The sequence below is a fragment of the Prunus avium genome, chromosome 4 (assembly GCF_965620075.1).
Source record: "Prunus avium chromosome 4, drPruAviu1.hap1.1, whole genome shotgun sequence".
Classification (NCBI taxonomy): Eukaryota; Viridiplantae; Streptophyta; class Magnoliopsida; order Rosales; family Rosaceae; genus Prunus; species Prunus avium.
This window is the reverse complement of record NC_142287.1, coordinates 16,665,098-16,690,485: the sequence shown is the minus strand read 5'-3', so window position 1 is coordinate 16,690,485 and position 25,388 is coordinate 16,665,098. Positions and strand designations below refer to the sequence as shown.

Genomic DNA, 25,388 nt, shown 5'->3' with positions numbered 1-25,388 from the left:
AGAAATGAAAATTCATAAGAAAATTCAAAAATGAAAATTTATCATCACAAAGATAGAGTCAGATAGACACACGGCAACTAAGGGTAACACTACAATTATCCAATTAGTTCAAATTAATATTTATGCTATAAATGGGATTAACATTAACACTAACTATAAGAAATAAATAAATAAAACTCACCTGGGCTATAGCCCAGGTTGTACAAGTCATAGGACCGTCCCTGGACCCAATGGTCTAATGTCAAGGTGGATATCAAGACCCAATGGGCTCGTCTCAAATCTCAAAACCCGATGGTCTCAAGCTCAACGGATTGTTCATTGAAAATTCCAATTGGTGAATGATTGGGGCAAAGTCTCAAATTCACAAATTATGGATTAATGGGCTCCAATAAAAGAAGTCTCATTAATTCCCAAATGGTCAAGTGAAGACTCAAGTGGTACAAAACCACGCCAAGACCCAAGTGGTACAAAACCACACCAAATCCCAAGTGCAAATGTCAATTTTAGGAAAAATTAATGGGATAATAAAAATTACTCATTATTTTTCTTGGACATTGATAATAAGGAAAAATGGTACAAAACCATCCAATTCCCCATGGGTCATCTACCCATGAAAATTCCAATGAGATTAAATTCAAATCTCTCAAACATAAATTCTCAATTAGTGGGCCACACTTACCCATTAACTTCCAATTTTTCCTCATGGGTCATCTACCCATGAAAATTTCAAATCCAATTCTCAATTAGTGGGCCACACTTACCCATTAATATCCAATTTTCCCCATGGGTCATCTACCCATGGAAATTCCAATGAGATTATATTCAAATCTCTCAAACAGAAATTCTCAATTAGTAGGCCACACTTACCCATTAATTTCCAATTTTTCTTATGGGGTCATCTACCTATGAAAATCTTCAAATTGTCTTAAAGACACGAATTCTCAATTAATGGGCCTCACTTACCCATTAATTTTCAATTTTTCTCATAGGTCATCTACCTATGAAAATCTCCAAAACACAAATTCTAAATTATTGGGCCACACTTACCCATTAATTTCTAATCAATTTGGAACTACGTCGGTTTGATTCTGTCAAGGGTACGTAGGCAGTCTAACATCCCAATAGACGCAACCACAACCAAATTTGAATCCCTGGTTTAGCCTAACCAAATTCGCCAAAACACTTTTCCAAGTGCAAATGTCAATTTTATGAAAAATCAATGGGATAATTAAAATTACTCATTATTTTTCTTGGATATTGACAATAAGAAAAATGGTACAAAACCATCAAGTTCCCCATGGGTCATCTACCCATGCAAATTTCGTTGAGGTTAATCCCAAATCTCTCAAACACAAATTCTCAATTAGTGGGCTACACTTACCCATTAATTTCCAATTTTTCTCATAGGTCATCTACCTATGAAAATTTCAACATCTCCAAACTGTCTCAAAGACACAAATTCTTAATTAGTGGGCCACATTTACCCATTAATTTCCAAATCAATTTCGAACTACGTTGGTTTGATCCCTTTGAAAGGGTACGTAGGCAATCTAGAGATTCAATCTAGATGCAACCGCCCAAATCTCAAATCCAAATCGAATCCCTGGTTTATTCTTAACCAAATTCACCCCAAACACATCAAAATCGAATCCCTGGTTTATTCAGCTAAATTCGCTCAAACACTTTCTCAATCAAATTGATACAAATCTTTCCATTTGCAATGAGTCATTCATTCATTGCAATTCTTTGAACTACGAGTGGCTTGATTCTTGCAAGGGATACGTAGGCACCCTGAGGTTCGACTTAGGGGCAGCCGCAAAACCAAACGCACACGTTCTGTTTCTTTATGATGGAATCAAAGGGTTTTCCCTTGAAGCAAGGGATTGTAATTAAGAGACTTGCATCTCGAATGGGTCGAACCTAAAATAATAAAACCCCATTATTTAATTAGTGGTGGTGAAATTGTGTTGGGAGGTTCACATTTATCCTCAACACGTTGTTTGGAAAAGAGAGACACAAATCGGGTTTACTTGGTTGGGTTGAACTAGATCAAGTTGGATATCATAAACAAGTTACATAAGCCCAAATAGGTATAGCTATAATCCCAAAAATTAAGTGAGCTTGCGTTTACCTCAAAAGAACAGTAAATTTATGCTTTTTATGTTGGAGCAACTTAATACTTTAAAGTTTTATTACAAAAATACATTAGGATGATATAGTGAGAATGGGTATCAAATAGGTCGAATTGTGCAAACCAAATAAGTCAAATCGAGGAATGAGGGATTTCGACGTGAATTGAATCTAAACTCGACCATGCCCACTCATAGAATCTCTTATTATGTGGCGAATCAAACACATTAAAGCCAAGTTTCAATTAATGGCCCAAACCCGAATTAGTGATCCATTGAGTCACCATTCACGTGGAACATACAACATTATTCACAAACCAAAGACACTACTTAAGACAATGTCCACCAGTGAAAAACCATGGAAGATTGGTTCTTCTTTACAAACTTTTTATTCTAAATATTTTCATGTTCTTTCTCCCCAGAAAAAAAAAACTAAAAATAAAAAACAGAGACTTTTCACCATTTTTATTTAGTATTAAAGTATTACAACATTTTAGTGGAATTCCCTTTCTTTTTTCTTTTCACTAAGAATAAATTATTCAAAAGAAATTGTGTACAATATATTAGATTTTATGGTATGTACGTATTGACTTGTGAATATTATCATGTAAAAAAACTAAAAGATAAAAAAATGAAAAATAAAGAATAAACAAAGAAATGGGTTAGCTGGTTGGCGGGTCACACAAGTATTTTAGCGGGTTGGCGTGGTTTCATAGGTATAGCGGGTTGGCGATTTGACCATTTTATTAAACAGGTTACATAGGTATTTTAGCGGGTTGACGATTTGACCCAAACCCTACCTGTTTATTAAATGAGTCATGACGGGTTGACCCGAAAATGAGCTAAAAATTTTATTGTGCAAGTTGACCCGCTAATTTTCCGTGCAGGTTTCGAGTCGTGTCGAAAATTTCTACCCACCCTTTCGATGTCATTCACGATCCTACTATTTGGGCCTAATAGGATTAGACATAATCCAATCCATGTAGTTTTTTTAGGATCAGTGTTGCATTGTTGTGCTGTGAAAATAATCGTTGTCCGATTTGCTGTGAGAGAAAGCAGTTCGGTGTTTGGTAAACTTTTTTGTTAAAAGTGTTGTTGGTACAATACTCAGTTTCTAAGTGTTTGGTAAACTTTTTTGTGAAACTGCTTTGGGCTGTGTATAATGACTAAAAAGGGCATTATGTTGAAATGACTTTTCTGTTAAAGTGTTTGATAAAAGGGAAAGCACTTTTTTTTTTTTGTCTGAACCATGAGGTGGTCCTGGATGGGCCCCAACTATGGGTGGCACCTTTAAGCCTTAACCACAACCCAGACTAATCCCCACTCACACCGGGTCGGCCCGTAAGGGGTAAAGTGTTGGCCAAAGTGGAGACTCCGTACGAGAGCAGGGATCGAACCCCTGACCTCTCTTAATGACTGAGAGTGCCGAACCACTCACACCAACCACCTTGGTTAAAGGGAAAGCACTTTCACTTTCAAGTATATATATTTTTTTGTATTAAATATGTTTCCATCATACCCTAAAAATTCTTTTAATTATAAAATAAATAAAGTATTATGTTGAAAATTAAGTATTTGTATCCAAATGTTCTAAACTAACGTTTCAAGTAAAATCCAATATATTCCATTAAAAATAAATATTTTGTCAAAGAAATAAAAACAGGAACAGGAAAGAAAAAAAAAACAACAACAACAACTATTGAAGTTAAAACCCTAGAAATTAAAGAGAGAGTGAAGAATGAAATTTATAGTTACAATCTTAGAAATTAAAGAGAAAGAGGGAAGAATGAAATTAAGAAGAAATAAACATAATATGCCTCATACCTGAGTCTTGTAGCTTCTCAAGAGTGTGCTTCAATTGATTTAACAAGAAAAAATAATAGGAAGAATATAAGAGATTCAAGATATAAGAACTCTGAGAAAGAGATGGCGTGAAGAAGCAAAGGATGTGAAGAAGAAAACGTGCGAAGAGAAGAGATTGTGTGAAATAGATTGGGGTATTTTCGGAAGTTTGTAAATTTCATTAAACCCAGCGCCTCTTCGAAACTAATTCCACATAACCAGAAAATGAAAGCACCTTATCTCTCTCTCCCCTCTACGCTCTCCCTCTACCCCACCGATTTCTTCTCCCCCCATTCTCCCATGACCACCACCCGCAAGCTCCAACGCCCAAACCCATCCCATAGCCAACAACCAACCACCCTCTCCCCCCTCCACACCCCCCCCCCCCCCCCAGCCTCTCCCACCCAGGCCCCTTCCCCCTGATTTAGAGACCACAACCAACCACCCTCCTCCCTACCCCTTATGGGTGGTGGTGTAGCGGTCCTCCAAGCCCATCACCAAGTTCAATTTTCCTGTTACCATTTTCTCTGTGCCACCCTGTTTCTCTCTTATTTTTGTGACACTTGTCCTCTCACTTATCATCAACCAAACTCTGTTAACTTACCCTTGAATTAAAAAACATTGAAATTAACAAAGCAAAAACCCAACAGCCCCGAGCAACCACCCACCCACCCAACTCCAGCAGCCGACCACCACAGCCATCCCACCGTCTCCACCACATGCCTTCCTCTCTCTCTCTCTCTCTCTCTCTCTCTCTCTCTCTCTCTCTCAGACACACACACAGTGAAGATGATCTTAGGAGAATCAAGTAATGGTTTTGGAAGGAAACAGACTTGGCAAAGAAACAAAGGCTCCAAGGTTGAAATTTTGACTGGAAAAAAAAAACACCTTTCAAGATTTTCCGGCGTCAACGAGGAGGAGAGCATGTGGTTGTTTGGAGAAAAAAATTTCAATTTGGTGAGGAAGGGAAAGCAAGGTTCACGGTTGAAGATGCACTTGAAGTGGAGATTAGGTTCGGCTGAGATCAACAATCTTGATTTGGTTTGGCAATTTTATGAGAGACAAAGGGAGGCGTGGGCGGTGGGGGCAGAGCTGGTTGCTGGTGAGGTGGGGGTGGTTGTGGAGAAGATGAACGAACCAGCTTTTGAATAATTATTTTATTGAATTTTAATAAAAATTAGTCGACTTAACAACTTTGGGAGTCTGATAAGTGAAAGGACACATGACAAAAGAATAAGGAGGAAACAAGTGGGCATAGAGAAAATGGTAATAGGAAAATTGAACTCCCATCGTTGTTCCATATATATGTTTTTTGTGCTATGATGGTGGGTGTGGCTGAGAATGGTGGGTAAGGAAGAGAAGGGGGGCTTGGGAAAATAATATTTTTTGTTTTTTAATCGTTTATTAATATTTTATTCAATGTGTTTTAAAAAAAATTATTTTATTCAATTTAGGAAAATAATGTGGGCCTACATGTGCCATGTCATCACTTAACAAATTTTCTAACAGCTAATCTAACCGCAGAGAGTCATATTGCAAAAAATTTACAAAATAAAAGTATGTAATTGTTAAAATTGAGAATGCGGGGCTTTTAGCTTTCCAGCTTCTCAAAATTAAGCCAACTGTCCCTATCTGCCATTTCTTGCCTAGTGGGAACCTTCTTTGGGTTCCAAACTAGAAAATATTAGAACCTCATCCTGTGAAAACAATCATGTTTCTCAAACATGTGAATAATTTGTGTGTATTTAACCTAAGTTAACGGTTGACGTAGCTAATTATGCTTGGATAATGTGTAATGTGTTGTTGGGCGATTAAAAATTTCTGAAATTTCGTTGGCTCACAAACATGTGAATAAATGGAACATGTCTGCCTGCCTACAATAGTGTTAGCTATGTGGAGTTTGATAGTCCATGTGTGTATAAGCAGATGAAAATATGGCGTCAATCACATGTCATCTCTCTGCTCTCTCTCTCTGTTAGTTTTTTTTTTTTGTTAGCAAAGCCCCCTGACTGGACAAAAATTGTTACTAAAATCCAAGCACTTTAGATAAAAATTTCCATGCCAAGATACTCTTTCAACTCCTCAAATATTCTAGACATAATTAACCTCACCTATTTTTCAACTTCGTCTAAACAAAACCCAAAATTTGAATAGGATGTCATATAGGATAAAAGTTGTCCGAATATTATCAAATACTTATAGAGATATGTAGTCATATACCCATTTTAGCACTAAAACTATAAATAAACCCTACACCATTTAATTTCTATAAACAAACCCAAAAAAAACCCAAAAAATGATAGTTGGCCCTATTGAATTTAATTTTGATTATTAAATTACTTTGATGCCATATTGACTGTTTTGAGCTTTTTTATGAGGTTTTTGGATTGGGTTTGTTTTAAGAAATCAATGGCAGTTTTGTAATTTAAAAAAAGTTAAAAGTCTTTTTGTTATGTTGTAAATAGACTTTAGGTGTGTTTTTAAAGTCCATTTCATATGGGGTTTTTTTTATATATATAATTTGGGCTCCTATATTGGGTATAATAGTGAATTTGCTATAAATCCATACGTTATGGGTTTATAGGTTATGGATGCCCACAATAATAGCCGCTATTAACCTATCATAATATCCATCATTATATATTTGTAACTTACCAATATATTTGTAACCTACTAATTTTGGGTGGTAAATGATTTAGGTCTCTCTACCTCTATAAATAGTGGCACCAAATATGAATGAAACACAAGTTGATTTTTAGCAAATTATACTCTCTCTTTCTTCCTCTTATTTCTCCCTACAAATTCCCTAGTTTTACAACACGTTATCAGCACGAAAGCTCTTGGTAATGTTCTTCTCTATAGCTTAGTTCATCCATATATATATATATATATATATATATATTTTTTCTTTTATATACAAAACTCGATGATGGCTGTTTTTTGTGAAATCATGTCTTTGACATGATTTAAATTGCCGAGAGTAGCCTCCAATGAATGCATGAACATGTAGTTTTTTCTTTTCTTGTTATTGTTATATGACCATCTTGTTTGCATGCATGTTGTAGCTAATAACACGAGTAGTATGCAATTTTTTTTATTATTATTATTTTTCTTTCTTTCTTTTCTCCTTTTCTCCTTTTTATTTTTATCTTATTTAAACACAATATTTTATGATGAGTTTTTTTTTTTATTAACAAGAGATCAGGGCCTGAAGTTCCTCGATCCTCATAATAGATAAGGACTTGAAGTTCTTTTATCAAATCATAACCTAAGTTTCTGTGATTCAAAATAATTGAAGGCATGAAGTTCCTCAATCTAATTGTCTAAACATCCCAAACCAGAAGTTTTGGTGAATATATTTATGTTTACTATATCAACAATTTTTTCTTGAGCTCTAACACATTCCATTTTCTTTTATATAGAAAATGTCGAACTTGGCAAAGCTCGAATTTGTTGCACTTGACATCTCTGGAAAGAATTACCTTTCATGGATCAATGATGCTGAGGTTCACTTGAGGCTATGAACTTAGGGGAAACCATTAAGGAAGGCAATGAGGCATCCTCTGTGGATCGAGCGAAAGCAATGATTTTTCTCAGATGCCACATCCATGAAGGATTGAAGTGTGAATACCTTACTGTCAAGGATTCGTTGGCCCTTTGGGGAAATCTCAAGGAAAGATGTGACCATCAGAGGACAGTTATTCTTCCTAAGGCTCGCCATGACTGGATGCACTTGCGTCTACAAGATTTCAAATCAGTGGCTGACTATAATTCTGCTTTGTTCAGAATTAGCTCCAAGTTACGACTTTGTGGAGAGAATATAACTGATGCAGACCTATTGGAGAAAACTTTCACCACATTTCATGCCTCCAATGTGGTTTTGCAACAACAATATCGAGAGCGAGGTTTCCAGAAGTATTCAGACCTCATATCCTGTCTACTTCTACCTGAACAGAATAATGAGCTTCTGATGCAGAACCATCAGTCCCGTCCAACTGGATCTGCACCATTCCATGAAGTGAATGCTGCCTTGGCACCATCTCATGAGGCATATGCTACCTCATCACATGGCGACCGTCGTCGAGGATGTGGTCGTGGTATGGGTACCCGTAATGGTCAAGTCCAAAATAGTAATAGCCATCGCTTGGGTCTAAGAAATACCCAAGCATCTCATAACCACCAGAAGTGGAACAAACAAGACAAGGCAAATGGCTCCCAACCTTTAGCTGACAGGGTGATTGAGGAAGCAAGTCATAGGTGTGGTACAAATGGGCATTGGGCACGTGTATGCCACACACCAAAACATTTGGTTGATCTTTACCAAGCCTCAATCAAGGGCAAAGGAAAAAAGGTTGAGACATATTGGATGGATGCTAATCCAACAGAGTTAGAACCAGTGGATGCAACTCACCTTGATGTTTCAGACTTCTTTGTTGATTCTGATGGCAAATCTTTTGATCCTATGATTAGTGATGGGATGCTCCCCAATTAATTTTGTTGTAATTTTTTTTTCTTCGCTTTATGTTGTTTGAGCTAAGTTTAATTCCTGTTTTTTTTTCTTTTTCCTTTTCACATGTTAGTTTGGATCTTTTTCATTGAATAAAATCGAATAAAAGACTTCATTTGAATTTTTTTATTTACTTATATATATATATATATTTTCTTCGAATAACATTTTAATACATATATATTTTCTTATAAAATTGAAGGCATGAAAAACAATCATGGATCCTCTCGTCTTGGGAGAAATGACGAAGATATTTGTCTTGCAGATAGTGCAACTACGCACACAATTCTTCGAGATAAAAAATATTTCGACAATTTACATGTATCAAAAGCAAAGGTAACTACCATACTAGGTTCAGCAAACCTAATTGACGGCTCTAGAAGAGCTCAAATTTTGTTACCCAATGGGACTCAATTCTCCATTGATAATGCTTTGTACTCTTTGAGGTCGAAAAGAAATTTATTCAGCTTTAAAGACATTCGAATGAACGGGTACCATATTGAAACTAGAAATGATCATAATGTGGAGTATCTTTGCATTACCACCAATATCAACAGCCAGAGGCGTATATTGGAAACACTTCCTGCTTTCTCTTCTGGGTTGTATTATACAACCATCAAAGCAGTTGAAGTCTATGCTATCATGAACCAGAAGTTCATTGACCCAACGACCTTCATGCTTTGGCATGATCGTCTTGGGCATCCTGGATCCACAATGATGTGTAGGATTATTTCAAATTCAAATGGACATCCTTTAAAACCTTACCATAGTACTTTGTCCAATGACCAGTCTTGCAAAGCTTGCTCCCAAGGGAAATTGATCATCAGACCTTCTCCGTCAAAACTTGACTTTGAATGTCCATCTTTCTTACAAAGAATTCAAGGGGATATTTGTGGGCCAATTCACCCATCTTGTGGACCATTTCGTTATTTTATGGTTTTAATCGATACATCTACAAGATGGTCACACGTTTGCCTATTGTCAACTCGTAATGTTGCTTTTGCTAGGCTCTTTGCTCAGATAATTAAATTACGAGAACAATTCCCTGATTATCCAATAAAGTCAATTCGACTTGATAACGTTGGTGAGTTTACCTCCCAAACTTTTGATGCCTATTGCATGTCACTTGGGATTGATGTTGAGCACCCAGTTCCCCATGTCCATACTCAAAATGGATTAGCTGAAGCTTTTATTAAGCGTCTCCAGCTTATTGCTCGCACTTTGCTATTGAAGACAAAGTTTCCAATTTCTGCTTGGGGACATGCAATTTTACATGGAGCATTCTTAGTGCTCTTGAGGCCCGTTACCCACCACCAATTCTCCCCTTTACAACTTGCCCTTGGGAGACAACCCAATATATCAAATTTAAGGGTTTTCGGTTGTGCAGTTTATGTGCCAATTGCAACCCCACAATGCACTAAAATGGGTCCTCAACGTCGATTGGGAATTTACATTGGTTTTGATTCACCAACTGTCATCCGCTATCTCGAACCTATGACAAGAGATACTTTTACAGCACGTTTTGCGGACTGTCACTATGATGAGACTTTCTTCCCGCCGTTAGGGGGAGAAAATACCGTTCCTGAAGAACGGCGGGAATATGGTTGGAACATATCCATTATGTCTCATCTTGACCCTCGTACAACTCAAAATGAAAATGAAGTACGAAAAATTGTCCACGTTCAACAAATTGCTAATCAAATGCTAGATGCATTCACTGATACAGGAAAAGTGACAAAATCACATATACCTGCAGCAAATACACCAGCAAGGATTGATATCCCAATTGGATTAACCAATGTTGTAGCAAATGAATCATCTACTGCACTCTTGAAGCGAGGTAGACCCATTGGTTCCAAGGACTCAACTCCTAGAAAGCAAAAATCGAAAACATATTCCAATCCCAATGAAAATGCTCATGAAGATATTATTGGGAAAGAGATTCCCCTTGAATCTACAATTCATCCGGAGAATGAAAGTGTCATTGAAAAGACACAAGCCACTGAAGAGGAAAAGATACCTAATACAGAAATTTCTGTAAATTTCGCATGCAATGATGAATTATGGGACCGTAGTGAAATGGTTATCGATGATATTTTCTCTTTCGCAGTAGCTGCTGAAATTATAAAAGGTCATGAAGATATTGAACCACGATCTGTTGATGAATGTAAAGGGAGGCCTGATTGGCCAAAGTGGAAAAACGCAATCCAAGTTGAGTTAAATTCCTTGGAAAAACGTGGTGTATTCGGTCCTGTGGTTCAAACACCACAAGGTGTAAAACCTGTGGGATATAAATGGGTGTTCACAAGAAAGTGAAATGAGAAAAATGAGATTGCAAGGTATAAGGCACGACTCGTTGCGCAAGGTTTTTCTCAAAGGCCTGGGATTGATTATGAAGAAACATATTCTCCTATTATGGATGCAATTACGTTATGTTATTTAATAAGTCTTGCAGTTTCAGAAAAACTTGACATGCGTCTTATGGACGTTGTTACTGCATACTTGTATGGGGAGTTAGACGCTAATATTTATATGAAAGTCCCAGAAGGACTCAAGTTGGCAGAATCAAATACTAAATCACAGAACATGTACTCCATTAAGTTGAGACATTCACTATATGGGTTGAAACAATCCGGACGAATGTGGTATAACCGTCTTAGTGAATATTTGATTAAGGAAGGCTACATCAATGATCCCATATGCCCTTGTGTTTTTATAAAGAAATTAAATTTTGGATTTGCAATTGTAGCAGTGTATGTCGACGGCATGACCTTAATTGGAACTCCTCAAGAGATAATTAAAACTGTTGAATATTTAAAGGGTGAATTTGAGATGAAAGACCTTGGAAAAACTAAATATTGTCTGGGCTTGCAGATCAAGCATCATCCCAATGGTATTCTTGTCCATTAATCAGCTTACACTGAAATTTTTTTGAACTGATTTTATATGGATAATGCCCACCCGTTGAGCACTCCAATGATAGTGTTTATACCAAAATTTGCACTTTTTGGCCAAACTCTCCATTCTAGCCAAAATACATTTGGACTTATTTCTTACTCATCAGCCCAACTGGCTATTCGAGCTCCACTTGCCAAAAATTGGAAAAGAAGCCCATATCATTCCAAGAGATAAAATAAGCCAAAATAGCTTTCCCAAGTTTCCAGATTACATATTTCGAAACTTGAGGTCTGACCTTCATTAAACTTAAGACCAGATCAACAGAAAGGTAAAAGCAAAAGTTATCTCCTATAGCCATTTAAGTCTCAGGAACTATAGACCCGTGTGGTCTCATCAGTTAAGATATTTTGAAGCAGAAGTTACAAAAATGGCCAGAAGGTATTCAAAAGGAATTCTTAGAGAAAGCATGCTGAGTATCTCTGCAAAACATCCATTTGCCTTCAAAAGAGGGATATTTTCTTCACAAGTTACAAGGAAAAGATATTCATCACAACTGATATTTTCCAGGAGATATTTTCCAGATATTTTTAGGAACCAAAATTCCTATAAATACAAGGGATGAGAACTGAAAAACGACGACCAACAATCAACAAAACAAATACAAAAGAAACAATCAGTTCACTGATCATTCTAGCCTTCAATAGAAGCAAAGCCAACAAAGGTACCAAGGACCTTCAAAACTATGCTTGAGATTCTGCTCAGAATTCCCAGCCACTCACAACTCAACTTGATTATAGCTCTGCCAATTTCAACATTGGTATCGATTTCCAGCAAATATTTATTAGTTGAAGGTGCAGCCAATTCAGTCCAGCCTGACAGTCCAGTCCAGTCCAGCCACACAATCCAGTGCAGTCCAGCTTGACTAAAATAGTCTCAGAAATGGCATTTCAGGCAGAATTCGAAGTCCAATATTTTGATATATTTCCGGACTTAGCAGTTCCTTTCATTTACTGTATTTCAAACAGTTCTCCTTGAACTTGTTTTTATTTTCAAACACTTGTATTTTTGCTTTACTTCCCAGTTTTATTTAGATAAATTATGAAGTCCTTACCAGTCTAAGGCATAGAAAAGAACTTATTTGGGAGATATTCCTCACCCAAATTCACAATTATTTGTTCAAAGTCAATAGCTTGGGGTGCAAGTTATTTTTACTCTCAAGTCTGTTAGAATTGAAAAATTGCTAACAGTGGCACGCTCGACACACAAAGAAAGTTAATTTATTGACCAACCATGGTCTTTGGATTAATGGGGAATTTTACCTTGCAATTTCACAGGTACTAAACACAAAAAGGGATGAACAGATAGTTCGTCCATTAGACACAAATAAAGATCCATTCTGTCCTAAAGAGGATGAGGAAATGATACTTGGTCCAGAAGTTCCATATCTTAGTGCAATAGGTGCTTTATTATATTTAGCCCAATATACTAAGCCAGATATTGCATTTCCAGTAAATTTATTAGCCAGGTATAAGTCGGCTCCAACACGTAGACACTGGAATGGTATAAAGCATATATTGCGCTACCTTCGTGGAACAACTGATATGGGCCTGTTTTATTCGAATGAACCTTCCAACGGTCCAAATCTTGTTGGATACGCGGATTCTGGGTATCTCTCCGATCCACATAAGGGTCGCTCCCAAACTAGTTATGTGTTTACTTGTGGAAATACATCAATCTCATGGCGATCTACAAAACAAACTTTGGTTGTTACCTCTCCTAATCATATAGAAATTCTTGCGCTCCATGAGGCCAGTAGAGAATGTGTTTGGTTAAGATCCCTAGTTCATCATATTCGGAAAACATGTGATCTTTCTTCAACAACAAAAGCTCCGACAATCATGTATGAAGACAATGTTGCTTGTATAGCTCAAATTAAAGAAGGGTTTATCAAGGGTGACAGAACCAAACATATACCCCCAAAGTTCTTCTACCCACATAAGCTTAAGAAAAATCAAGAGATTGAAGTCAAACAAATTCGTTCCCAAGATAACCTGGCAGACCTCTTCACCAAAACTCTTCCGAAGTCTATATTTCAGAAGTTGGTATATGGATGGTATAGGAATGCGACGACTTTACAAGCAATCAGATTGTTGAAGATCAAGGGGAGACATCAATCGCGGAAACTCCTCAGTTTTACTACATTGGATGTATGTGCAATGTACTCTTTTTTCCTTCGATCAGGTTTTTATCCCATGTGGTTTTTCCTAACAAGGTTTTTAACGAGGCAACATTGAGCACATCCAACATGATGTCATTGTATGGTGGACATCCAAAGGGGAGTGTTATAAATCCATACGTTATGGGTTTATAGGTTATGGATGCCCACAATAATAGCCTCTATTAACCTATCATAATATCCATCATTATATATTTGTAACCTATCAATATATTTGTTACCTACTAATTATGGGTGGTAAATGATTTAGGTCTCTCTACCCCTATAAAGAGTGGCATCAAATATGAATGAAACACAAGTTGATTTTTAGCAAATTATACTCTCTCTTTCTTCCTCTTATTTCTCCCTACAAATTCCCTAGTTTTACAACAGAATCTCCCATATTTATATTCTTTGCCATCATACCTCAAAGGGCAAAGTACAGAAAAACAACATCAAAATTCACTTGTGCGCTCATAGCTCATATTGGAATTTCGTCAAACTCGTGATGTGTGCAACTTAAAACATACCCAACTTTTTGCTAGAAAAACAACAGACTATGCAAGATAGAAAACAACATTTAGCACTGTGTGAAAATGAAAATATAACTGGAAAAAAAAATGAAACCGAGTGCTACTCAATTTTATACCAATCTAGATAATGAATGGTACTGATAAGAACGTATGATTTGGGGTAGATGAAAATGCATAATTTGGGATATATGAAAAGCTGATAAGAACGGAGACAATAACACATAAATTACCTGTGTTATGCAGGGCATACCACTCAAAGTTAAAGACATTGGCGCCGGAATTGTTCGCAATCAGTGTCTTCTCTTTGCTACTAGTCTGAAAAATTAAATGTACCTATGGACCCTAATTTTGAATGGTAGAGACATTGGAGGGAAACTAACCTTTGAAAGACATTGGAGGGGAACTTACTTATTATGGTAGCCCTTACTCTTTTAAAGACGTAATACAAAGTCAAAATAATTAGGTATGTCTACCATCACTCTTGCAGAAATTGTTGTGAGAGGAGCTCTATTCAATAATAAACGAGTGTCGACTTTCTTAACTAGAGTTTGGCACACATTAATTAACTAGAGTTTGGCTCGTAGAGATAGGAATAACAAATTTAAGGACCTAAAAACGAAGAGAGGATTCATAAGAGGGCCAACATAATGTACTCCTTGTTTTGGTGAAACGTAACTAGAGAAATCAAAGTTATTGGAGGCAGAGTGAAGCAAAATGGAGTTTAGGGAGGAAGGAGAAGGAGAGCCAGTGAGCCCCACTGGCCAATACTTCAACAGTTCTATCTTATCTGTTGCAATTTTTGCAGTTTTGGAATTTGAGGTTCCAATCAATGATTCCCAAGCTCTCTCTTTGATTCAAGATGTCTTCCTCCCCATCAACCCTCGCTTCTCTTCTATCATGGTTTGTCCTCTCTCTCTCTCTCTCTCTCTCTCTAGATCTCTTCATTTCTCTCTCTTGTCATTTTATTAGAAACATACGTGATTTTCACTCCTATTTTGTTCATTAATTTTTCACTTCTTGTTTTTATACTCTCATAACCATTTGATATACTCAAATACTCGCAGACGGATAAAATGAGAGTGTGAAAACAGCCGGCTTACTGAAAAAAACTAAAAACTAAAGATTTGGTATTAATTATCCGAAATTATTGAACAGGTAAGTGACAATGCAGATCAAAAGAAACAATGGCAGAGGGTTGAAGTGAAGCTTGAAGACCATGTTCATGTCCCCATTTTCCCTTCTAAAATGTCACCACAATCCTATGATGAGTATTTTGATGACTACATATCAAATATAGCAGCAGAAAAACTCCCACAAAACAGGCCATTATGGGAAATTCACATTTTCAAGTACCCAACAAGCCATGCAGCCGGTACCCTGATTTTCAAGCTTCACCATGCCCTAGGTGATGGCTACTCTCTAATGGGTGCTCTTCTTTCTTGTCTGCAAAGTGCTGAAAACCCTTCTGTTCCTCTAACATTTCCTTCCCTGAAGAGCTCAGGACCAAAAACTACTCACAAGACTAAAATTGTGCCTCAGTTTTTCTCTTCAGTTTTCCAAACTGTATCGGATTTCAGTTGGAGCATTTTGAAGAGCAATTTCGTTGAAGATGATCGAACTCCGATTAGGTCTGGGGAAGATGGAGTTGAGTTTCGGCCAATAACACTATCAACCTTGACGTTCTCCATTGATGAAATCAAACTGATCAAGAACAAACTTGGAGTGGTAAGATTATGTACCAATTTTTATTTATTTATTATAATGATTTCTGTTTCTGTTGAACATACTACGACAAAAAAACTGCTATGAAATATGAAATTATTTACCAAAAACAAGGATTACCCAAATACGCAATACAAATAACTAAAAAGTTCATAACTTAATTACATGATATATATATAAAAAGAAGTTTCAAAATTGGATTATTATGAAAAGGAAAGAAGCTCTCCCCTTAGGTTGTGGTCGTAACGCTCATTAGGTTAGGCTAATGTGTTATATTAGGATTTCAATTATTTTGGGTAATTTTGTAAATTTGACTTAAGATCAAGCTTAATTTTGATAATGTGGACTATTTCTTTTTGTGCGGCTTTTCGTCCATTTAATTTTGGATGTTTGGGGCGGTGGACTTTGTTGCCCTTTGGTAGACATGGGTTGCCCTGTCAGAATTTTTCTAATGAAATTTGATCTTTCTGATAAAAATTGGATTATTATTTGCATTCAAAACATTTATTTCCACACCCAATCGAGCTTTCCAATTGTGCTCTAGCATAAATTCAAAATTCCCTACACATTTATTATTAATTTTTAAATAAAATAAGTCTTTTTTGGGGCAAAAATTAAACATAATTAATCACATCCAACTTAATTTCATGGGCTAGTAATAGGTCGTATCGTGTCAGATTCGTGTCTAGTCAATATCATATACGTGTCAAGAATGTTCAACCCAAACCCGACTCATTTAATAAATGTGTCATGTCGGGTTGACACGCTAATTTTCCGTGCGAATTTCGAGACATGTATCAGGTTGACATGCTAAGTGGTAGCAACTAAAAGACATAAAAAAAAAATTACAAAAATTAAGAATAAACAAAGAAACTGGTTAGCAGGTTGGCAGGTCACACGGGTATTTTAGCGGGTTGGCGGGATTACATAGGTATAGTGGGTTGGCGGGTTGACCCACCATGACCCGTTTTGTTAAACAGGTTACATAGGTATTTGTGCGAGTTGGTGGTTTGACTTTAAATCAACCTGTTTATTAAATGGGTCATAATGGGTTGACCCGAAAATGAGCTGAAAATTTAATCGTGTAGGTTGACCCGCTAATTTTCCGTGCGGGTATCGAATCATGTATCAGGTCGTGTTGAAAATTTCCACCCACCCTTTCGATGTCATTCATGATCCCACTATTTGGGCCTAATAGGATTAGACATAATCCAATCCAAATGTTTTTTTTAGAACAACAAACATTTGCCTAGGTTTATAACAAGTCCTATTCAAGCCCTTTCTTTTCTTAGTTTCTTTTTAGGGTTAATTACAGTTTAGTACCATGTGGTTACACCCTTAAGACATGTTAGTCCCCATATTCTCAATTTTAACAGTCACATACCCCAGATCTTTTAAATTTGTTACAATGTGGTTCCGCCGTTACGGTTTCCGTTAGTCTCTCTATTATTTGCCTACATTTTCTCTTTTTTTAAATTTAAATTGATTAAAATATGAATAAAATATTAAAACCCAAACAAAATAAGAAAAAAAAATTAAAAATAAAACTCTCTCTCTTTCTCTCCCCTCTCCCCCCACCGATTTCTTCTCCCCCAATGACCACCACCCACAAGCACCAACCCCCAAACCCACCCCACAGTCACCCCTAGCCCACAACCACAACCCCCATGAACCCAGAACCCCAGTGGCCCCCACCCTCCACCCCAGCCCGCAACTACATAAAATAGAAAGAAAAAAAATCATCCATAAACTCTCCCCCAACGAACCCAAAACCCCAACCCAGCAACCACCTAGACCCCTTCCCCCCGATTTCCCTTTGTTGTTGAGAGACCACAACCCACCAGCCTCCTCCCTACCCCGTATGGGTGGTGGTGCGGCGGCGCTCCAAGCCCACCATCGCAGCTCCATATATATGTTTTTTGTGTTGTGATGGGGGGTGCGGCTGAGAATGGTGGTTAGGGAAGAGAAAGGAGGCTTGGGTTTGATTGGGAAGAAGGGAGAAAGAGGTTTAGAGAGACACAAAAGAAAAGGTTTTTGTTTATTTTTTAATTGTTTATTAATATTTTATTCAATGTGTTTTAAAAAATTTATTATATTCAATTTAAGAAAATAATATGGGCTCTACATGTGCCATGTCATCACTTAACAGATTTTCTAACAGCCAATGTAACTGTAGATTCACATTGCAAAAATTTTACAAAATAAGGTTATGTACATGAAGGGACCTATAGCATGTACAACTTGGGCTATAGCCCAGGTGAGTTTTATTCTTTTCGTATAGTTAGTGTTAATGCTAAGCATATATAATCAATTGTTGTTGGCATTATTGGTGTCAAATAAACCTAATGAATAAAATAAATTGATATATTCTTAAATTAAATTTATATATTTATGATCAATTACATCAGCCTCCTTATAAGGGTTTAGCCGAGCCTAAACTCTAATAGTCCAGTAAGGTAAACTAACCCACCCTATTTTGAAATCCTAAGTCCGTCCCTGGGTATGTAATTGTTAAAATTGAGAATGCGAGAACAAATATGCCTTAAGAATACAACTTTAGGGTACCAAACTAAAATTAACCTTTCTTTTTAATTGTTATTATATTATTTGAATGAAATTGGCATGAACAATTGCAGACGATAAATGATGTGATTGTTGGAATAATCTTCTTGGGCACCAGAATATACATGCAAGAGATTACCCAAAAATCAAGCAATGAACATTGTACGGCATTGGTGCTGTTCAGAACTAGAAACATTGGGGGTTATACGTCAATCAAAGAGATGATCGAACCCAATAATGCTAAGACGACGTCATGGGGAAACCAATTTGCCTTCTTACACTTGCCAGTGCCCAAGTCAACTGAAATCTCAAACCCACTCGACTTTGTTTGGGAAGCACAAAAAATGATCAAGAAAAAGAGGAGTTCTGCAGCTAGCTACCTCACTAGCTGGCTCTTGGATGTTTTGAAGAAATTTAGAGGCCCTGAGGTACGTAATTAACAAGGAAATTTGACATAAACATAATTTTTATTATTAACCACTTAAATTCTATAAAATGTAGGAATTTACCAACTTCTCCTTTTTTATAAGTATTAGTGTCAAATATCTAATATGTTATATTACTAAAATCTCATTTTATACTAAAACGTAAGTACTCTCACATGACATAGAATGTTTTGTAGGAAATATAATTTAGGCATGATGACCTCATAAGTCAAGTTTGTGTAATCCAGTCAAAACACTTTAAATGTACTTATCAACAAACTAGCTCTTAGCAGGGCGGCTTTGAACTTTTAGGGGCTATGTGCTAAATGAGCAGCAGGGTCTCTAAAACAAAGTTTTGAACAAAAATATTGAAAATTAGATCATACATATTGATAGAAAGTTTACAACTAAAACTCACCAAAAGATAGTAATATACAAAAATATGGTCTAACATGAATCTTGCCAATGTTGAATTGGTTTTTTGTTCTTTGCCAAAGTTAAAAAAGGGGAGGGGGGAAACTCACACACACGGGTACCACGGAAGTTTGAACTCAGGACCACTTGGGAGCACACAAAAGGTCTTGGCCATCCAACTAACACCCTATTGGTCAATGTTGGGTTGGTTTAGTGTCAATGAATGTTGTCATGAGAAGAAGTCACTTAATTATAGATTGATTCTCACAAAACCACAAAAAGCCCAAAAATTTAATTCAATCAAGCTATCAAAATATAAACTACAAAATTCATCATTATTTACCGCAATTTGTCTTCGCCTAATGAGAATGAATGGTCTAGGGATTTTCTTCAAGAGCAGACATTGGCTCTTAGTAAATTGGTATCTATCTTTTTAACGTCGAAAGAAATCCTAATTTCTAAATTCGAATCTAACCCGTTAATATACTAAAATCTGTTAGTCTTTCGTAGAACTCTAGAATATTTTTTTCGAAAAAGAAAAAGAAAAAGAAAAACTTTAGAGTGTTTTAGAAGGTGTTGTGTTTGCAGGGAGCAGCCAGATACATTCATGGCACGCTCAAGAACTCGAGCTTGACAATCTCGAATATAATTGGGCCAGTGGAAAAAATGGCTTTGGACAATCAGGCCGTTTGTGGCTTATACTTTACGGCGGTTGGTGCACCTCAGGTACTTTATTTATTTATTTATATATTGAGACCTCGGGTACTTAATTATGAAGTTACTTTATTTCTTATAATTACTTTGTGGAAGATAATTATATTTAATACCTTACATATGATATGAGCCTCCACCACCAAACAAAATTAGAATTATATGACAAGAGATTGTTGTTTACAATTAATAGAAATTTATTTTGTTTAGTTAAAACTTTTAATTTTGATAGGTTATATTTAATATTGAAAATTGTTATTTTGCAATTTTCTTCTTTATATTATTATTGAAAATTGTATAATAACTTTTCGGAGTGCTAATAAAACCCTTTTAATATTACTTTTAAACGATACTAGCCTCTTCGCACGCGCTTCCGTGCCTGTGAGAGGCTTTTGTAAAAAAAAAAAAAATTAAATTAAAAAAGATAATGGGTAGTTGAACTAGGATCCATTATCTTATTTTTCTTTTATTTTTATTCTTTTTATAGTAAATTTGGGTTTTCCCCTTTAAATTCATTTTTCCTTACCTACAGCCCATCCTTTTATTTTTCTATAAATTAAACCCAATTTTTATAAGTAAAACCCAATGACTAGGATCCACCTAAGCAAGTTACCTAATCCAGCTTAACATATTAAATGTTATATTTTTTCAATTCCTAAATTACCCTAATTGCATTTTAATTTTTTTTTTCCAACAAATTGTTTGCTATTCAATGTCATAATGGTGTTTCAATTTTGCATAAGTTTTGTGGGTCAGTTTTATTTATTTATTTTATATATAATTAAAACTTGGTGTGTAATTAGTGTCGTATGTTTTTGAAATTGATTGGTTCTAATATACCTATTATGTTTTTTTTTTAATTATGATTGGTTATATTTTGTAAACAAAATATATAATTAAAACTTGGTCTGTTTTTCCAAATCTGACAACCTGACCATATTTTGTTTCAATTTCATAATAATTGGTTAGTTATTTCCTTTTATTTATATCAAAATTTCAAATTTAATAATTGTTATGGATTAGAAATTAATTTGTTTTAGGAACATTAATTTACCTACAAATATTTTGTATAACTATTTTTTCTTATAAATAATGTACCTATATTTACGTATATTTGCTTATAATGGACCATATTCAATAATGAACCTATTTTTTTTTATATATAAATAATATACCTATATTTTTGTATATTAAATAATGTACCTATCTACGTATATTGGAAAATTATAATGTACCTAGATATGTTAGATATATTAAGTATACAAAAATTGTTACACAACTATCAAAGAGACCAATATATATTTATGCTAACAAACTCCCCAATAGAAAAAAGAGAAATAGTCAACCCTAATTAATGCACGGGTTCAAATTGTGACTCTAGAGGAAATTGATGGATTAAAAAAAATAGAAACCACGTTGAATGCCTAGTTAAAAACATTATTGAAATCCTAACTTTAAGGGATTTTTTTAAGAAGAAAAATATTCAGCAACAAAGAGGGGTTGATGGCATGATTTGTAAATATGTCATAATTTATGTACACTTTGGCATCCAATTCAAAATTGGTTTTTATTTAAATGTAATAAAATATATGGGTTATTGTCTAGAGTATTTTAGTTGTATGGGTCTATTTTGGTTAGACCCTTTTTTTTAATATGAAAAAGTGTGAATTTACCATATTATCCACATTTAATTAATAATTTCAATCCTTAATATTTGCAGTAACCAATGACATTTTCTGGTATTTTGAATGTTTTACCATTCTCTGCCTTTTCCTTTATATATATGGATTAATACTCTTTTCATTGCCTATAGTTATATTCTGTCTTGGAGTACATTTTGGTGGTTCTTGTTATAAATATTAAAACTATGTGGCCTTTTTTTTTCCTATTAATTTATATATATATATGGGGTCGGATTTAGGGGTCGGATCCGTGGCACTATATTTTTTACACAAGTTTTCAACTATTATATTGAAATGGAATGAATGGCTAAGATTAACTAAACTAATTATATATTTTTTAAGAAAAATATATATTGAAAATAATTATTATGACTTTTTCTTTCTTATTTCTCTATCCTCAGTCAATGTTTATCAATCTCCCTATTTCATCGTTCTCTATCCTCTAGAATTCTTCAGTTAAAGAATTAAGCTTTACAGGTTTCTGATTCTTTTTCTTCTCCATCCCCAACTTTGTTTTTTGCTTTTTTTTACTGCTTATTTTTTTGGTTGTTACAGTTATCCATGGATTATGACTCTTGAAAAAAAGGCTTGGGGATAACACCCCACCCACACACACACAATGAACTGCAAGCAAACTGTCTTTGCCATATATTTTTTAATGTTATTATTAAGCATAATGAATAAAAGCTAAATCTTGTAAGAAATTAAGATGTTAGAAAAAAACACACAGAGAGAAAGAAAGAGACACAGAGAGAGAGAGAGCGCAACACAGAGTTAGACCAACCAAACTGTAGAGAAGAAATATTGCAACAAATCTGGGCTTTTTCTTTTTTGGTTAAATAGTAATATCCTATTTTCTCTTCAATATTGGTAGCTTGAGACAGATTTTTTATGTCGTGGGAGAATGCTCGGTTGGTATAGATGACAATGGCAAGGGGAAGGTAATGGTGAGGTTTCGCAGAATATTAATTGAGAAGAGAGAAAGTGATAAGAAAACAAAAGGGGGAAAGATAATTGAGTGATTTTCAGAATTATCATAACTAATAAATAAAAATGAAATTTATATCAAAATTTATGTCGAAAACATAGTGCCACGAATCCCCATATATATATATAATAAGATAATGAGATGGTGTTTATTTGATGGTGTTTTATACATGCAGTGTCTTACTGTGACTGCACTTAGTTATATGGGAAAGCTGAGGATTGCCTTAGGAGCTGAAAAAGGCTTCATAGATTCCCACAAATTGAAGGCGTCCATGCAAAATGCCTTTGGAGTAATACTCGAAGCCTCCAACCAAATTCCTCCTGCAAAGGCAGCATAGAAAACCAAAGAAAAAGCCACTTGTTTCAATAATTGAAAAATACGAGGGTGAACGAATCTTGATCCCCAATGGCCGCGGCAGCTAGAGTTCTTGGTTAGGGTTTTGTTTACCCTTTTTATATTTGAGGCTGTTGTAAGTTAAGTAAAATTCTTCATTGACCTTTTTGTTGGAAAATTTGGTTGAAGATGCTACCCAAAACTATTAATACACTTGTTTCAATATTATATACATTGATAGAGTATATTAAATCAAACCAATGAAATTACAGCAAAATACTTATCTTTTGGGATGTAGAAGTTGGTCTCCATTGATATTTGAGTAGAATAATAGTTTTGGGTTGAAGCGTGTAGTCACTGTCCTTAAGTGTAGATTTCGTCCCTCGAAGACAATGTCTCGGTGTAGCAAAAGGAGATAGAAGATCTTATTGACATGGGGAAGGTGGGCTTTGTGGCTCGCTCCTGTGACAAATATGGTAGAATATTTTCATATCTCATTTCATTCTTCGAAAGGAGGTATTTATAATACAAGGTTACAAACCCTAGTAGAGTTGAATTAGGAAATAAGTGGAATCCTAATTACATAATATCTACACAAAAGGAAAAAATAAATAAAACCCTAATAGAATAGGATATATCTCGCCAACACTCCCCCTCAAGTTGGAGCAAAGACGTCACGCATGTCCAACTTATCAAGCGAGTTGCGAAAGATACTTGTAGAAACAGCTTTCGTAAGAACATCGGCTAACTGATACTCTGAGCGGATGAACGGAAAGGAAACAATCTCCTCATCCAACTTTTCTTTAATGAAATTTCGATCAACCTCCACATGCTTTGTACGATCATGTTGAACCGAGTTATGAGCAATTGCAATCGCAGCCGTATTGTCACAATATAAATCCATAGGTTTCTTAGGCCCAAAACCAAGGTCTCTCAAAAATCTCCTCAACCATAGTAACTCAGATACACCATGAGCCATTCCCCGATACTCTGCCTCAACACTAGATCGAGACACCACCTTTTGTTTCTTGCTCCTCCACGTAACAAGATTTCCTCCAACAAACATAAAATACCTAGATGTTGAGCGCCTATCTGTAGCTGAACCTGCCCAATCAGCATCTGTGTACCCTTCCACATCTGTATTACCGTACTTGGAAAACATTAACCCCTTGCCATGAGCCTATTTGAGGTATCTCAAAATACGTGTCACGGCACCCATATGATATTCACTAGGTGAGTGCATAAACTGACTCACTACACTCACTGCATATGCAATATATGGACGTGTATGAGCCAAAAAAATTAATTTTCCCACAAGCCGTTGATAGCGCTCCTTATCAGTAGGAGCTTGGTCAGGATACAACCCCAACTTGTGATTCTGTTCACTAGGAGTATCAATGGGTTTACAATCCAACATTCCAGTTTCTGCAAGCAAGTCCAAAACATATTTTCTTTGGGACAGAAAAATACCATGCTTAGATCTGGCAACTTCAATCCCAAGAAAGTATTTCAAGTCACCTAATGATTTCATCTCAAATTCAGACGCAAGATATTTCTGAAGATTCTGTATTTCTACCTGATCATCTCCAGTTACAATCATATCATCAACATAAATTATTAAAGCTGTCAATTTACCTATGCGACGTTTCAGAAACAAAGTATGATCCGCATTACTTTGTACATACCCAGACTTCCTCATAGATGCAGCAAACCTCCCGAACTAAGCTCTTGGAGACTGCTTTAATCCATACAATGATTTCAGTAGCTTGCACACCATACCCTCTTTAGAGGTCACAAGGATACCTGGTGGAGGATCCATGTATATTTCTTCTTTGAGGTCACCATGGAGGAACGCATTCTTGACATCAAATTGTAACAGCGGCCAATCATGATTAGCAGCTAAGGATAAGAGTACGTGTACAGTGTTGAGCTTAGCTACTATAGCAAAAGTCTCCGTGTAATCCACTCCATATGTCTGAATATACCCTTTTGCTACCAATTTTGCCTTGTAACGGTCAGTGGAACCATCAGCCTTATGCTTCAAAGTAAACACCCATCTGCACAGTTGCCCTTTTTCCTTTTGGTAAATGAACTAACTCCCAAGTAGCATTATTGTTCAAGGCTTCCATCTCAACATGCATTGCATCTACCCAGTTTTGATCAGATAGAGCATCCTGCAACTTAGTTGGAACACATACACTAGATAATTGACACAAATATGATGCATATGACTTAGATAAACGATGAGTTGACATATAATGGTTAATGGGATATTTAGACTTGGTATGTATATCAGGAGAATATTGCACTTTAGGTTTCCCACGGGTAGTACGTGGGGGCAAAGAATAGGTAGGCACATCACTAGAAAGTACCTCATTATCACGACTTGATTGAGGCAATGGCAGGGCTGAGGGGGGTCTTGTATTA

At 35.8% G+C, this 25,388-nt stretch overlaps 2 protein-coding genes across 3 annotated transcripts; both read left to right on the top strand.

Moving 5' to 3' along the window:
• Positions 1–7,491: 7,491 nt before the first annotated feature.
• Positions 7,492–8,463, top strand: LOC110761596 (uncharacterized). The gene has a single exon (XM_021964094.2). The coding sequence runs from the start codon at positions 7,492–7,494 to the stop codon at positions 8,461–8,463; it is 972 nt and encodes a 323-aa protein (XP_021819786.2).
• Positions 8,464–14,757: 6,294 nt separating this feature from the next.
• On the top strand, positions 14,758–23,191 carry LOC110761586 (wax ester synthase/diacylglycerol acyltransferase 4-like). Of its 2 annotated transcripts, none has more exons than XM_021964077.2 (5): positions 14,758–15,024; positions 15,280–15,849; positions 18,483–18,836; positions 19,836–19,973; positions 22,804–23,191. In XM_021964077.2, the coding sequence occupies exons 1-5, from the start codon at positions 14,839–14,841 to the stop codon at positions 22,963–22,965; spliced, it is 1,410 nt and encodes a 469-aa protein (XP_021819769.1). In that variant the 5' UTR covers positions 14,758–14,838; the 3' UTR covers positions 22,966–23,191. The 2 variants fall into 2 exon arrangements, with proteins under 2 accessions (XP_021819769.1, XP_088107518.1); XM_088251392.1 differs by having other exon boundaries at positions 19,818–19,973.
• Positions 23,192–25,388: the final 2,197 nt, after the last annotated feature.